The following is a 17,276-nucleotide window of genomic DNA, read 5'->3' on the forward strand; positions in this document are numbered from 1 at the left end:
ACAGATGATAGATTGATTAATTAAATGTGTGGCTGTGAAATGTCATTCAGACCATTTGGTGATTTTAACTCTTGGTCTTACACAGAAAACTCCTGAAGGACAGCGGCGCTCTGTTTACCGTGTAGATACGGTACTACAGCACTAGTCACAGCCTGTATGCTCTCTATATGCTCTTGATCCTGTACAGCTCATCTTATACAGTTTGTGTTAGCAATCCTCTAACCCTTCAACAGTGGTCAGTTTTTGACCACAGAGCTGCTCTTGGCTGGATATTTTTGGTTGGACAGTCCAACCTAGCAGTCACACTGATGTGTGTAAAAACCCCAGCAACCCTGCTGTATCTGATACACTCATAACAGCACCACACACACACTTCCATGTCAGTGAGACTGAGAATGGTCCACCACCCAAATAATATCTGCACAACAGCTGCCATATGGTCGGAAACTGACCACTGAGGAATGGAGGTGGGCTGATACACTGTGCAGCAACAAATGAACTTCGGTCTATAACTTTGCACCTACACAGTGAAGCTGTAAGGTTGGTGTTTCTAATAAAGTGGCCAGTGAGTGGAAGGACAAGGTGGGTGTTTCTAATAAAGTGGCCAGTTAGTGGAAGCACAAGGTAGGAGTTTCTAATAAAGTGGCCATTTAGTGGAAGCCAAAGGTGGGTGTTTCTAATAAAGTGGCCAGTTAGTGGAAGCACAAGGTGGGTGTTTCTAATAAAGTGGCCAGTTAGTGGAAGTAGAAAGCAGTTGTTCCTAATAAAGTGGTCAGTGAGTGTGCAGTAAAAGCTGTTGTCGGCCACGATTGCATAGGACTTTCCCGTTTCATGAAATTGAATGGACTGAAAGCTCCACAATGGCTGTTTGCTCCTGAAGTGCTAATGCTCGCTAATTGCCTCTCAGTATGTTCTTTTGTTTGAGCTCTAACAGAGAGTGTGAGTGTGTCCTTCACTTGTCTAAGGCTGTAATATTAGGAATTTCCTTCTGAAAGCTGATCTCATTCCCACCTGCAGAGGCTTTGGCTGCATAAGAAGGTGAACAACACTGGTTCACTTGTTTTACCTCTGTGTCGTTTGTATGCTGAATGTTTACCACATTTTTGGACTATTTTAGATTTTAGAAAAACAGTTCCAGCAGCCGTTAGGACTGCACTGATCTGGACTAGTTGGCAGAATCAAAATAATTTAAGGCTCAAAAGAAATAGTTTTTTTTTTCTTTGATTATTGTAATTATGCTTATACTTATCATAAAAGCATATAGACTCAAACTATATATATATATATATATATATATATATATATATATATATATATATAATAAAACCTTGTATCTCCATTTTTGTCATTTTTCAGTTTTTGACATAATTTGAAAATACCTGTTTCTCTCTACATTGTGTGTAAATTTCATGATGAATGGACCAAAAGAAACGACCCACTTGGAAAGAAGTCTGGTTCCACTGACTCACATTAAAAGTAAAGTATGTTTTTTCCTTCCACTGTAAAGTTCTCATTTTTCCGACAGCAGCGCAGTAGAAGTGCTCCAAAAGTGTAACATTTTATTTGGGATCCTTTTTATTATTTTTGTTCACCCATTACTAATTACTTATTTCCTGGGTAAGTTCCTAAATTTCTTTAGAACATGTTTGACCTATGGTCAGCACTCTATCCGTGCATGACTTGTCTAACATTTTAATTCATAATTAAGTCTGATTAAATAAATATCCTTTGGTGAATGTATAGAATTGGCAAATGTTCAAACAAGACTGGAACTTTGTGGTCAGTTCCCTCAAACTACAGTCAGAAAAGTCTTGTTTTGGCAATTTTTTCTTTATGTTTCGCTCCACCCTAAACGAGTCTTCTGAGTTTTATATGGAATGTTAACGGAAAAATTTGGAAAATCTGAAAAAATAAGTTTTTTTGGGAACTATTTTGCCTCACAACACCCTGCACGTATCCCTCCACCATGAATAAATTAAAATATGTATATATTTTAATCCCAAAACATTCTTAAAACTATCATAATAACAGTGTCTCAGACATCATGCAGTGAATTCATAACCATTTCATGTAATTCTGTGAGGGAGCTTTTAGAGGTGGACGTCTGGTTCCTATCAACACCACTGTGAACAGTTCTGTGTCCTGAACAGAGCATTTCACACCAAACCACTCTGAACGACTTTATTCACATTTTAAGGATTTAACTGTGCTGAAATTTTGAAAAATCGGTGGAATTCCCCTTTAAGTGAAGTGATTCAGTTAAACAAATCCTGAATTCTAAAGGAAAAATTCAGATCACGGCTATTTGCCCAAAGCATCTTAGCAGAAAATGATTCTTAGATGGTAGAGCGAGCATCACAGTGAACACTCTCTCTCCCAGGTAAGATGACCCTAACAGTAATATGCTTTTGGGAAACTGGGCCCAGTTCTGTTATCAGTGGATACTCAGTGTTTCAGTATCAATCTCGGAAAATAAAAAGTGGTATCGTGCCATCTTTAGCATGCTTTTGGTCCACTTCAAGGCCCAGGTTGGAGACTGCGGACATCAAACTGGGCTTCTGTAGCAGCTCCCGTTTCATAAAATCCACCGGAACGTTCTTCTGAGGAATCTAATGACTCATGAATACAGCAGGACTTTTAAGTTAGAACATGAGGTAGCCAGTTTCAAATGTTCTCTCAGGATCTGGGATCAGCTTGTCTTTACATTCTAAGTAATACAGCTAGAATTAGACTGTGCAGCTGAGCTTAGCGCTGTGATATTACTTTTCAGGCACTTTATAAAAAAATGGGCCACCAATTATAAAGGGAGTAGCCTAACACAGTGGGTTCCATCATGGACGGCACTTGTTTTATACGCAGCCATAAAGTCGCATTTCATACCCTCGAGATCTCTCTGCATCACAAAGACTAGATTGAAAGTTTAATTATAAAAGTGGTCTGAAGTGGTTTTTGCTGAGGGCCTCTTAACGTTGAGGCCTTGATGTGTCCTCAGTAAAACTTATGTAAGTGCCTCAGCGGATTTCGCCACGTTCTTAACAACGGAATATGAATACTGTAACAGCCCATCCCGGCTCCACTGGTGGTATTTACTCAGCATACTGGTAGAGAGATAAGAAGAGAAAAGAAGCCCGGGCCCGTTTAGGTGGGGTTCTGAACTGTCCATCTGGTCATTTCACATCTTGCTACGTCAGTGTTTCCTTTCAGATCAGAGCCAAATGCGTATTTTTTGTTCATGCTTTCTCTCACACGTGACTGCAGTTTCATTGAACTCCCACATTCTTTGTAAGGCTGTTAAGAAGAAGAAGGAGGAGACTTGGCTTGACTAGGACAGGTTCCAGTTAGTCAAGGCTCAAACCATTCCTGAATCTTAAATGGCTCTTTATTCAAAATATAGTGCACTATGTTGGTGTAGACAACTATGGCTAAATCCCAAATGATTTTTTTATGGCTACATAGTGGACTTTTTGGGTGTCGATGACTATGGCTGAATCCCAAATGACTCTTTATTGGATATATAGTGCACTATTTGGGTGTATATGACTATGGCTGAATCCCAAATGACTTTACTGGATATATAGTGCACTACTTCGGTGTATATGACTATGGCTGCATCCCAAATGACTTTATTGGACATATAGTGCACTATTTGGGTGTATATGACTATGGCTGAATCCCAAATGTCTCTTTGTTGGCTACATAGTGGACTTTTTGGGTATAGAAGACAATTAATGAATCCTAAATAGCTCTTAATTTGATATATAGTGCATTATTTTGGTGTAGGTGACTATGGCTGAATCCCAAATGGTTCTTTTTTGGATATATAGTGCACTATTTGGGTGTAGACTTCACAGGCTGAATCCTAAACGGCTCTTTATTGGATGGATAGTGGACGTTTTGGGTATAGAAGACTATGACTGAATCCTAAACGGCTCTTTATTGGGTATATGATGTACTTTTTGGGTGTTGAAGACTATGACTGAATCCTGAATGGCTTTTTTATTACATCCATCGTGCACTAGACTTCACAGGCTGAATCCCAAATGGTTCTTTATTGGATAGATAGTGTACGTTTTGAGTATAGAAGACTATGAATGAATCCTAAACGGCTCTTTATTTGATATAATGTGTACTTTTTGGGTGTTCAAGCCTATGGGTGAATCCTGAATGGCTCTGTATTGGATATATTATGTACTTTTTGGGTGTTGAAGACTATGACTGAATCCTGAATGGCTTTTTTATTACATCCATAGTGCACTAGACTTCACAGGCTGAATCCCAAATGGCTGGATACATACTGCACTATTAGAGTGTAGGCTGCAAAGGCTGAAACCCAAATAGCTCTTTATTGGATATATAGTGCACTATTTGTAGAAATAGCTCTTTATTGCATATTTTATTGGACACTGCAACACTCGCACGCCTACCACATTTTTGGGCATGTCACTGTCATAACCGTGCATATTTGCACTTTTCTTCCCACTAGAGCACATTTTAGATTATTAGCGATACTGATGGCTCACAGCTGAGCGCTGCTGATGTATCAGTGTGGCCTTTTATGCTGGATGTGTGCAGGAAGGGGAAATGAACACAAAGTAGTGCAGTTATGTATTCCAGAACAAGGCCCAGAGAAGTCGCTATAATGAGCATGATACCACAAACTAGCCAACTTTAGCAACATTATAGCGAAATTAACTACATTGTTGATGCTTTTTCACAGTACTGAACTTTGTGTTCTTTACCAGGGTCAGCTCACTGGCCTTTGGGAATTAGCATAGCTCACCATTAGGGGAAACAGTGGAAAAGCTAATCCTGTGTTTACATGTTGGCAATTAAAATAGTGTGTTTCTGTTTGTTTTTGTGTGGCTAACAGTAGCATGCAGGCGTGTAAAGCTTTTTCAGTCTCTTTTATTTATTTAAGGTGGAAAAAAGTCATTTGGAGCCACTTTTGGTCTTGACCACTTTACATTTTGTGACATTTTTTTATCATAATCAAAGCTGTTTGTGAGAATCTTGGCTTAGCTACGGCCCTGGCTGTGGCTCATCACTTCTGCTATAAAACAGTTTGCTTATGTCCAGTTTGTGCTGTTGATATTTTATATTCAGTAACAAAGTGTGTAAGAAGGCTGGGCAAAGTTCAACCTAGTTAGGCCACTGCAGGGGTCGCAACAGGCGGCTCTGGAGCTGCATGTGGCTCTTTTACTGCCCTGTTGTGGCTCCACAGCAGAATTCGATTTTTAGGTAACGCTGGAGTTAATGTAGAACTGCTATTTCACCCTTTAACCCTGAAGGTTGGGGTGCAGACTGCTGGTCACCATAGCAATGCAGACAACAGTCTTGCCTAGCCAGTAGCTAACAAAAAGGTAAAGAGAGAGATTTAAGATGAACATCGATAATTTGGAGACGAATGGACTTCTTTGTGTTTATAATCATTCCAGCTGGTTTCCTGATACGTTTAATCTGCAGCGAGAAACTGACAAACACTAAAAAGTCATGAAGCTGAAGTCGCTCCTCATTCACCAGCTTCTTGTTTGAATTTTCCCATTCCACCTTAAATGGTGCAGCAGCTACATTCTGGCGTCTCAGACACCATTTAAGGTGGAACGGGAAAATTCAAACAAGAAGCTGGCGAATGAGAAACGACTTCAGTTTAACGTTGAGAGACATTTTACAAAAAACTGTTCTACTTCTGTGGAAAAATTTCCTGCTGGAGATGTGAGAAAAGCAGCTATAGCTGAGCTAAAGCTTAAAGCAGAGCAAAGTGAGTCTGTGTTTTTGTTTATATTACATTTTGAGCCTGTACTAGTACATCAGCTCATACTGAGACATATTTAGCCAAGATGGTAAAAAGGACATAAAATGTTGTGGCTCCCAAAGTGGTTAGATTTTTGTTAAAAGGACAAATTGGCTCTGATTGACATTTGTGTTGCGACCCCTAATGCAAAGGCCTATTTGTTTCAAAAGTCGACAAATATTCAAAGTCTACACGCTTCCAGTGGAATGGCAGTGGAAAATAAGCCACTGCAGCAGCCCGACCTTCGGTACGTAGCGCAATAAGGAGCCAGCCCATCTGTTTGACTAAGGCCTGTAGGCTTGTAGGCTGAGTGCCGGGGCTGCTGGCTAAGCCGAGAGCCCAGGCCCGTGAGGCCTGAGTGCGCGGGCCCTGCCTGAGGCTTTGGCGCATTCATAGCCAAATCCTCCTCTGAATGGAGCCTCAGACGTGAGCTCAGAGCTGCTGCTGCCATGGCATTACCTCATCGATTCTGCGGCAGAACAATGCACTCCGCAGCCGAACGCTTCGCCGTGGCGGTCAGCTCAGCAGCACTGGGGAATCCTCCAATGTTCCGAGGCAGTATATGCGCTGGAGGACTTCACACATTAGCCAAGATGGTGAATCATTCCTCCTGTTTATGTGTTTGTGTGACTGTCACTTCACTCTCACTGCAATTAGGCCTCAGGCCAACGGGTGCAGCAGCAAGGGAATTCGCTTACCTCTGTTCGAGCAGAGGAAGACGGTTCAAACTTGGAGAGCTAGAAGTACCTTCATCTAGTGTTTTTTAATCTTCTCAGAGCAAAAACAGTTGTCTTTGCAGCATATGGAAGCAATCAGAGGGTCAAGAGGTCCAGACATGGCATGACCCCGGTCTGAAAAGAACCAGTGTCTTAGGGGGCAGGCTGTTTACAAACACTTCATCCAATAATTATTGTGCAGCTCGCAGACGCTAAGCTAAGCTGTGAGGATAATTAAGCTCGGTCTAGACCCTTAAAGGAGCACTCCTACCAAAATGAAAAGATATAACCATCACTACATCTGCACTGCAAAAAATGGGATCTTGTCAAGTGAAATGATCTTAAATCTAGTTGATGTATCTAATATTTCCCATTTTGAGAAGGTTGTGCACTTATTATAAGATTATCCAGTGTATGTCTAGATATTATTTACTTGTTTTAGGTCACTTTATTAAGTAAAATGATCTCACTGTACTGGCAGATAATTTTGCTGGTTTCAAGCTCATTTCTTACAACAAGCAAAATGATCTGCCAGTATAGTGAGATCATTTTACTCAATAAAAATGACTTAAAACAAGTAAAACATGTCTAGAAATAAGGTAAACAATCTTAAATTAGGCTTATAACAATCTCAACAGGGAAATATTAGATTTATTGACTATTTTTAAGATAATTTTACTTGACAAGATGCCATTTTTTGCAGTGTGGTGTAAACATGCCTAGTCCCATCTTACAGCTGTGTTGCGGTGGTGAGAATTTCTGGTTTAAAAACTAGAAAAAATGCGTCTCGAAGGTTTGAGGAACTTTTGAACTACTTTGCTGTTGATTTTATTGAATTTTACTTGGTTAGCTGGCAAATGCAGATAGCTAACTGTATAACTGTAGTAACTGTGAGGACAAGGCTAAAAGCTGAAGTTAGTGAAGTAACTGGCTGTCTAGATCTCTGACCTTGGTTTTGCTCCATTTCTCTGACTGAAAGGGTCAGGGATGAAAAAACTCATCTCTGGTGTTCATTTTGTTCTAAATAAAGATAGAATTACAACTTTCGTCAATGTATTATGTACTAATGTAATAATAAAACTATGTATGATTAACTTTTCGGCCGGTGGCTGGACTAGCAGTCATGATTGGGTGACACCACAGGGATTCCCAATGGTTATCTGTTGTATTCACGGTATAATACAGTATAAAAAGCAGCATAAAATTGTATTATTTAGTATTAAACTAATTTTAAAAAAATTTTAGGCTGGGATGCCCCTTCAAAGCATCTAGCGTCTCTGAATAATGACCTGTATTCCTGATGTTCATCTCTTCTTAGGTTCAACCTCTTCACCTGCCCTCCTGCTCCAGTGTCAGCCATGTTGGTTATCTTGGCCTTCATCATCCTCTTCCACATCATTTCAGCGATACTGCTCTTCATAGCAACTACCAACAATGTGAGTTCAGTTCTGTGGCTCCACATTACGGACTTTACTTTTAACCCAAAGTTTAAAAACATGTTATTTATGGTCTTTAATAAGAATAAACGAAGCGGTGGTTGACATGCTGTATAAAAGTCCTGTGAAAATGTCTAAGCAATAGGAAATCAGTATGTTTTTGTCAGTAAAAACACTATATTACGGTACAATAAATACAAAAACATAAATACAGTGAAAAATTACTGTTTTTTTGTCAAAAACATAACTGATATCTTATGAGCTGTTTGGATTTCTCTGTGCTCTCCAGGCAAGGCATAAAATTCTGTTCTATTCAAGTTGATTTGTATAGTGCATTTTACAACAGGCATTGTTACAAAGCAGTTTCCAGCTCCGAGCCCCAGGCGAGCGCTTATTGTATTAATATTATTTGTATTTATTCTAATGTAAGTCTTTTTCTGAGCATATAAATGCTCCCTGACCAGATAAATAGATTCTTAAATGTGCTTTTCTAGGGTGCCTAAAATTTTCAAGTGTGCGTGAGAAATAAAAGGGGATGAATAAACTAGGAAAGTGAAAGCTTATTCAAAAATATGATGAAATGTGGGGCTGGATCAAAAATTAAAAATGAATTAACTGGAATTCCCCATTATTATTAGCTTTAATAGCTAATTCAGGGAGATCGGTCCCCATGGACCCTCACAGAGCAGGTACTGTTTGGGTGGTGGATCATTCTCAGCACTGCGGTAACACTGACGTGGTGGTGGTGTGTTAGTGTGTGTTGTGCTGGTGCGAGTGGATCAGACACAGCAGTGCTGCTGGAGTTTTTAAACACTGTGTCCACTCACTGTCCACTCTATTAGACACTCCTACCTTGTCGGTCCACCTTGTAGATGTAAAGGCAGAGACGATAGCTCATCTGCTGCTGCACAGTTTGTGTTGGTCATCCTCTAGTCCTTCATCAGTGGTCACAGGACGCTGCCCACAGGACGCTGTTGGCTGGATATTTTTGGTTGGTGGACTATTCTCAGTCCAGCAGTGACACTGAGGTGTTTAAAAACTCCAGCAGCACTGCTGTGTCTGATCCACTCAGACCAGCACAACACACACTAACACACCACCACCATGTCAGTGTTACTGCAGTGCTGAGAATGATCCACCACCCAAATAGTACCTGCTCTGTGAGGGTCCATGGGGGTCCTGACCACTGAAGAACAGGGTAAAAGGGGGCTAACAAAGTATGCAGAGAAACAGATGGACTACAGTCTGTAACTGTAGAACTACAAAGTGCACCTATATAGTAAGTGGAGCTGATAAAATGGACGATGAGTGTAGAAACAAGGAGGTGGTCAGAATGTTATGCCTGATCAGTGTATGTAAGTATCAGATAGTTCCCGTTATTGATGATTCTCTGTTGATTCCAGGCTTGGTGGGTTGCAAGTAAAGGAAACTTCTACACTGACCTGTGGTACAGCTGTAACGTCACCTGTGTGGATATACCCAGCAGTTCATCCACAGATGCAGGTAAACTTTCATTTTTATTACAATTTAATATTTTCTCATTATTATATAACCTCCAGTTTCTTTACTGGGAACTCCAACTTTGTACGTCCACTTACTGGCTACTTTCACTGGCTTACACTCTTAAAAAAGTTGGTTCCTCAAGAGTTCTTTTACATAGAACCATTTTTTTGCTAAAGCATGAACACTCAAAGAACCTTGTGCATGATTGAATGGCTTATATCATGAAAGCGTTCTTCAGATTGATGGATAATATGCTGATTATGGTTCTATATAGAACCTTTATGAAAACTGTTTCTTATTGTTACAGTGTCAAGCTTGTAACAATATAAGAACCCTTTTCAAAAGGTTCTGTGTAAAACCATCTATAGCACATACATACATGCTTCTTTGCATGGTGAAATGGTTCTTCAGATTGGTGGGGAATGTGTGGTATATGGTTCTATATAGAACCTTTTTGAAAAAAGGTCTTCTGTTGTTACAAGCTTGACACTGTAACAATAGCAGAAGCCTTTTCTCCATCAATCTGAAGAACCATTTCACCATGCATGGTTCTTTGATTGTTCATGGTTCTATACAGAACCGCTGTCTTTACTAAAGAACCCTTGAAGGACCATCTTTTTTTAAGCAGAGTACAGACTGTATTCTGTATGCAAGGGTACTCTTCTTAAAAAAAGATGGTTCTTCAAGGGTTCTTTAGTAAAGACAGCGGTTCTGTATGTACAAGGGACAAACCAAAAACCAACTTGGCTTCTTCTTTGACAGCTTCTTATTATTCTTTTTCCATTCCACCTTAAATGGCTCTGCTTTCACATTCTGATGCTGACGCACCATTAAGGTAACTGGGGCATCATTTAAGGTGGAACCAAAAAGTCCATTAAGAATCCAACTTTAGACTCATGAAAAGAGGAACAGGATAAAATCCAACCGCTCCGGATTAAAACCGCAGTTCCTTTTCAAAAACTGGAAACTGGAAATACCATTTCCAGTTTCCAGTGCCCAACACCATTCGCCAAACTAAATGGGCTGTAAGATGCTTTACAGACTGGCTGGAACAAAACAACATTAATACTGATCTGGCAAAAACTGACAAAACTGAGCTGAACTTGATATTGCGGCAGTTTTATGGCTCAGTCTGATTTGGTCAGACTCTGAAGATCAGACTACACGTTTGGCGAATGGTGTTGGGTTCATTTCTGGCTGATTCCAGGTTGTTTAGCTGTTCTTCTGTCACAGCTGCCGACTGAAAAGCTGCTCAGTGGTGACAGTTTGGGAATTTAGTGTAAGGAGCTGGAGAACGAACTGCCGGCTGTGCAGCGAGTGGGCGGAGCTCGTTACTCTGACGTAGCAACAAGCTGCTCGTTAAGGAACTATAATTTGGTGAAGGAACTGCGAACATTAAAACATATTAAACGCCGCGTTCACGGCCCAGTTTATTAATTTATTACTGTATTTATTTAACTGTTGTATTAAAACAATAGAACACTCGAGGAGTGTGTTATCGCCAATAACATCACGGCTGTGATGATCTACGGTGACCAAATCACAGCCGTGATGTTATTTGCGATACACACTCCCTCTCAGGTTCTACTGCTTAAGTATAATCTATGAATTTTCATTATAATAGTATAATCTGTAGATACTCATAGTTGGGTAAACTACATTTAGGATGCTAAATCTCTGCCATATCATCTGCTACACAAGGAAGGTGGAGCTAAACAAGAGGGGTTTCTAATAAAGTGGCCAGGTGTACACAAGCTTACATTACTTTCCAAAATAAGCAGACAAGGAAATGTTTGACTTCTACTAACAGTAACGCCCGTTTCTGTGATGAACAGGTTACCTTCAGGCTGTGCAGGCTACTTTGATCCTCGCCACCATCTTGTGCTGCGTAGGCTTCTTCGTCTTCATCCTTCAGCTCTTCCGTCTGAAGCAAGGAGAGAGATTTGTTTTCACGGCCATCATTCAGCTTCTGTCTTGTAAGTTTCAATGAGGATAATATCTTCATCTTTGGAAACAAATATTGGTAATAACAGCGACGTTAAAGTCCGTGTGAATGTATTTGTGCATTTCTGTATGACGCATTGTGAGTGAAACATGGTATCAGGGAGGGTCTCTGAGCCCCCTGAGCATTTTCATGATAGGTGGGGGAGGTGGGAGGTGCCTGCTGGTGCACGGTGATGTCATCAAAAATCAGAAAACATTTTACATGCAGGGCTAAAGTCACATTTTGATGGAAGATTATGGGAACACAAGAATTTAGTCTTTTAAGCTGCGTGATGTGTTGAATCGCGTTTGACTACGAACGCAAACTAACAAGGTAAACATGATTTTGGGGTGACTTTAATGAGGAAAGACTGGATCACTCTTCACATTATCAACTCTATTCAGTATTTTCTTGCTAATTTTACAAGTTGCTCTTGAACGCACATAACAAGTTCTCATACTGATGTTTCCTAAAGGCACAGTTTGTGGACACTTAATCATCAGACCTTTATGAGCTGGATGAACATTCCATTCTAAATCCATAGGCATTAATATGGAGTTGGTCCCCCTTTGCAGCTCTAACAGCTTCCACTCTTCTGGGAAGCTTCTACAGGATGTTGGAGAGTCTGTGGGAATTTGTGTTGATTCATCCAGAAGAGTATCTGTGAGGTCAGAGACTGATGTTGGACGAGAGGGTCTGGCTCACAATCTCCATTCTAGATCATCCCAAAGGTGTTCAGGAGGGTTGAGGTCAGGGCTCTGTGCAGGCCACTGGAGTTCCTCCACACCAAACTGGTCACTCCATGTCTTTATGGAGCTGCTTTGTGCTCAGGGTCTCAGTCACGCTGGAACAGGAAAGGCTCTTCCTCAAACTGCTGACACAAAGCTGGAAGCAGATAACTGTGTAAAATGTCTTTGTGCTGCAGCATCAGCATCACCCTTCACTGGAACTGAGGGGCCCAAACCCTGAACAACAGCCCAGCCCATCATCCCTCCTCCACCAAACTGTACTGTTGTGCATTCCAGTAGGTAACGTTCTCCTGATATCCACCAAACCCAGATTCATCATCAGACTGACAGACAGTGAAGCTGGTTCATCACTCCAGAGAACACGTTTCCACTGCTCCAGAGTCCAGTGGTGGCGCTTTACACCCCTCCAGCCGACGCTTGGCTTTGCACATAGTGATCTTAGGCTTGTGTGCAGCTGCTCAGCCATGATAACCCATTTCATTAAGTTTCTGATACACAGTTCTTGTGCTGATGTCGCTTCCAGAGGCAGATTGGAACTCTATGTTGAGTGATGCTACAGAGGATAGGCCGTTATACACACATCAGCACTCGGCGGCTCCACTCTGTGAGTGTTTGTGGTCTACCGTGTCGTGGCTGAGCTGTTGTTGCTCCTAGACTCTTCCATTTCACAATAATAGCACTTACAGTTGTCTGGGGCAGATCGAGCAGGGCAGAAATTTCACAAACTGACTTGTGGTAAAGGTGGCATCCTATGACAGCGCCACGTTTAAAGCCACTGAGCTCATCACTGCGACACATTCTACTATGGAGATTGCAAGACTGCGTGCTTGATGTTATACACCTGTTAGTAATGGGTGTGGCTAAAACACCTGAACTCAATAATTAGGAGGGGTGTCCACATACTTTTGGCGATATAGTATATATTATACACTGTACTAGCGCAGTATTATTTGTAGTTATCACCTAATACCTACTTTATCTATTCAGTACTTTATTAATTAAATCAGCTGCTGGTGTTAGAAATTAATGAATCTATGTGAACCAAACTTTGTTCATCAAACCAGTTCAAAAGATATACAGTACTTAGAAAAAAACATTTTACCACATGATATATGGTTTTAGACAGTTTGCTCAGGTGGCACACTATTCTGTATTCAATCCAAACTGTGTTTATGCAATTACAGTAATATTGGCCTCTACATAAGAACCTCAGCTATTTCCAGCAATGTTTTGTGAGCATTCTGACAAAATCCAGACTCAGATCTTCCGTCTCTCAGTTATGCTCAAAACATATACTTTGGGTTTTTTTTAAATGGTAATTTTCTACATTTTAGAATAACTCTGAAAACAAAAACTATGAAATCACACACACGCAATCATGCATACAAAAAAGGTGTTAATTAAATCAAAAAGCACGTTGTAATCTTGTATAAATGTTCTATTTTAGTTTCTTGAGTAGCTGTTCTTTGTCTTGACGCTGCTTCACACTTGTTCTCTCAAGCAGCTTTATGAGGAGCCAACATTAGTGAGAAACACACATCCGCTAAGACCTGGTTCAGTGATGAAAATGAAGTTAGAGACCATTTATTAATTACATTTCCAATCATAACAGCCTTTAAGTACAGATTATTAATTTTAACAAGAGATATTTCTGAGGAGATCAGATATAAGATAATCCACTTACATAAGGAAAGAATGAAGTCAAAGGAAAATAAGAGAAAGTTTTCAAAACTGGAGCTCAAAAACAGATTAAAAACTAGAGAAATGAGAAATATCATCATAACCAAGGCAGCCAGGTACCACATCAGTATGTCTGAAATTATAGTGGAACATGTTGATTTTGTAACCGGGATCATTTACAGCGACTGTCTACGACTTATATAGCAAAAAAAGACATCTCATAATATTAACTGAATATTTTAGATTATAATTCATTGCTTCATTACAAATTTGTAACGTCAGGTCTGACCTCATCTGCCCTCCGTATCTCTGTGCAGCCCTGTGCGTGATGATCGGCGCGTCCATCTACACGGCGGAGCGGACGAGCTTCCAGGCGAAGGAGGTGCAGAGCGGCGAGTACGGCTACGCCTTCGTGGTGGCCTGGGTGGCCTTCCCCATGACCCTCGTCAGCGGCTTGATGTATCTAGTGCTGAGGAAACGCAAGTAGGCGACGCTCGACAACAGCCCACCTCACCAGCTGCCACCAGCTACAGCCTTAGCCAAAAGAATTTATTTTGTAAATATACTTTTTTTTTTTTAAATGTGTAGTTCCATGCCAAAATGTTATATTGTGAAAAAAAACAAAACAAAATAAAATAAAAATAAATCTCAATATTAACCGTAGCATACTGGAAACTAACTTTAGTTTTTCTTTTTTTCAAAGTGATGTACTATGTAGAGTTTTAACCCTCTTCTTGTTCTAAGCATTGAAATTGTGCTGTGCTGTTGGGAAAATGACAGACTTGAAAATAAAAGGCAGAATGACATCCGAAATACGAATATGTTCACATAAAACCACTATTTAGGCTTCACAGAAAACAGAGGGGACATTTAACTGTCGGGAGACATTAATACGGCTTCGTAACACCTACATGAGCCCTTCATGACAACTGACATAAACCTACGTAAACATTTATAAAGGCTTATTTCAAGGTTACAACTGTTGACCTCTACGTCAGGCGACAGTAGCCATATTCATCAAAGCTGTGTATGGTAAAATATGATTATTAAAGCATATCGCCGCTGTCCAAAGGAAAACAAGTGTCCACAAATTTGTTTACAGGAGAGACCAAAAACACTCTTAGTTTTCAGTGAAAGTCAATGTAAAGAGGTTTTCTTCAAAGTGATTTTAGAGCATTTCTATTGGTCCATTCATTATAGAATTTTCACACTACGTAAAGGACAGCTGGGGTGTTATAAAAGCATCTTTGGTGCATCTGTAGATCAAACTCATGTCTGGCAGGAGTGCATGTAAATTTAAGCGTAATAGTCCAACTAACCCAAACTAGCATCAATATCATCAATAATACCAATAATAAGAATAAAAATGTAAAATAACAATACTGCTAATTTAGCAATCCAGTACTAAAGCAGATTTCTTATGCGTATTGTTATTAACAAATGCTGCAACTATTCCATGCTCCATTTAAAGACGCATTACACCGTGTTTCTGTTTTATACTGCAGACTCCACCCACAAAATCAACAACGCAAAAAAACACAGCTAAATCTTTATTTTCACTCGGAAATACATCGAGGGCGACCCTCATTTTCAGTGCAGCCGGCCACTTACGGCGCACATGGACTGAAAATAAAATAAAATGGAATTTAATCAGTCTAAACTAAAATGAACAATAAAATCAAACGAGATAAAAAGGAAAAAAAGAACAGTTAAGATTGAATTAATAAGGGGAACAATAAAATAAATAAAACCAAGATAAAGTAGTTAAAACTAACTAATAGACTTCAACATAAAGGGATAAACAAGGCAAACTGAAATTTGAAGCTATGAAATAAAAGTACTGTAAAGAATAATAAAATAAGAGTAATAGAATTAAGATCAAATAAAGAAATCGAGATATTAATCAGCCTCATAAAATGAAATAAAAAAAAATTATGGAGAAAAAATTAAACTCAGCTAAAAGAGTTACAGGCACTCTGGAGGTGGCTGAAGTTAAAATGACCACAATCGAGTTGAGTTTGAGAGACCGCTGTGGTGAACTCCAGCTCACTGGCGCTCTGCGGCTAAAAGATTTTCCCAGTTTCAGTGAAGACTCTCGGTACCTGACAGGTGATCCAGTCGAGTCAATACAGCGTTTAAATACAAATGAAATTTTAGGAAAATAATCAGAAGACACAATCACATCATTGTACCGTCTTAAAAACACAGGCGTTCTGTTTATTTCACATTTTATTATTTCCAGTGGTCGTAATCTTAACACTATAAAGTGTGGTCAGTCGGAGGAACAGTGCCCTGACCACTCCACCACAAGCGCAACCATTGGCTCACGAGCTGCTGAATTATTTTGTCTTATAGGCTCCCTACTGAATCATTTTACATGAATCATGTTTGATGTAAATTATATGTATATGAGGGCGTCTAATGCAAATGATATGTAAATAAGTTACTTGTGCGTGGGCACTTGTTTTCACGCACAGAAGCTCTAATTTACTCTAATACTCTAATTTCTCTGCAGGTCGTACGCCATTCAGTGCCGTTTGTGCCCGTTTCTATGCAGCTTTTATGAATAAGAGCCACTGATTTTTCGTTTTGCTCTGTAGCCCAGAATCTGCTACAGCTCGTCAATCACAGGCTGTTAAACAGTAAAGTGAGTTTCATTTGACCATTTATAAACGTCTGTGTCACTAATATGCACCAAGCAACAAAGTCAGCTGGTATAACGTAAACCTAAAAAACACACACAAAAACACAGAACACAGATCGGACAAAGGTGTTTTCAACTGGACAAAAGTTGACAAAAGCAGCCTTTAGGACAGACACCTGTTGGAATAAGTGTTTATAAAGTAAAATTCTGATTGGCTACTTATGTACCGGCCACTCATCATCTCCAAGCATGTCATCGATCGATATGTAAAGCAAACCTGACATTTTGGCACTCTGATTGATTAATATGACACTCATCTGAATCTCTTTTCCTCACCAGCACATAATGGCCATCATATACAAATATAGTATTTTACTTTAGAAACATTTTATACAATTGAAAGGTTTCAAAACTGCTGCTAGTTGAAAGGTTTCAAAACTGCTGCTAGGGTTGGATAACATTAACTTCGCTAAAGTTCCTTTAATTCGCTGCCTTAATATTGATAAATGGAACCTTGTGGAACAGGAAGGTACCGAAACGTGAAAAGGCAGCAAAATTTCATGAGCAGTGAAGCTTTTTTTTGCACGGCTCCTTAGCATCGTATCCAAGGCAGCCAGATACCACATCAATTTGTCTGAAATTATAGTGGAACATGTTAACTTTTAACGCAACCATCTACAACATACAAGCGAGTGGCAATCATCGGGGTCCAAGCACCACATGCTATATAGATCCAATATAGGCATTTTAGCACACAACACAAATGATGGCCG

General features: G+C 39.9%; 1 protein-coding gene across 1 annotated transcript in view; it reads left to right on the forward strand.

Moving 5' to 3' along the window:
* emp2 (epithelial membrane protein 2) overlaps positions 1-14,480 on the forward strand; it is a 38,686-nt gene extending 24,206 nt beyond the window's left edge. Inside the window, exons 2-5 of the mRNA XM_036589368.1 lie at positions 7,826-7,943; positions 9,347-9,446; positions 11,282-11,422; positions 14,177-14,480. Coding sequence (XP_036445261.1) covers positions 7,866-7,943; positions 9,347-9,446; positions 11,282-11,422; positions 14,177-14,346 — 489 coding nt within the window. The 5' untranslated portion in view covers positions 7,826-7,865 and the 3' untranslated portion in view covers positions 14,347-14,480. The remainder of the gene's footprint in view (positions 1-7,825; positions 7,944-9,346; positions 9,447-11,281; positions 11,423-14,176) is intronic.
* Positions 14,481-17,276: the final 2,796 nt, after the last annotated feature.

Source organism: Colossoma macropomum, unplaced genomic scaffold, assembly GCF_904425465.1.
Source record: "Colossoma macropomum unplaced genomic scaffold, Colossoma_macropomum, whole genome shotgun sequence".
Lineage (NCBI taxonomy): Eukaryota > Metazoa > Chordata > Actinopteri > Characiformes > Serrasalmidae > Colossoma > Colossoma macropomum.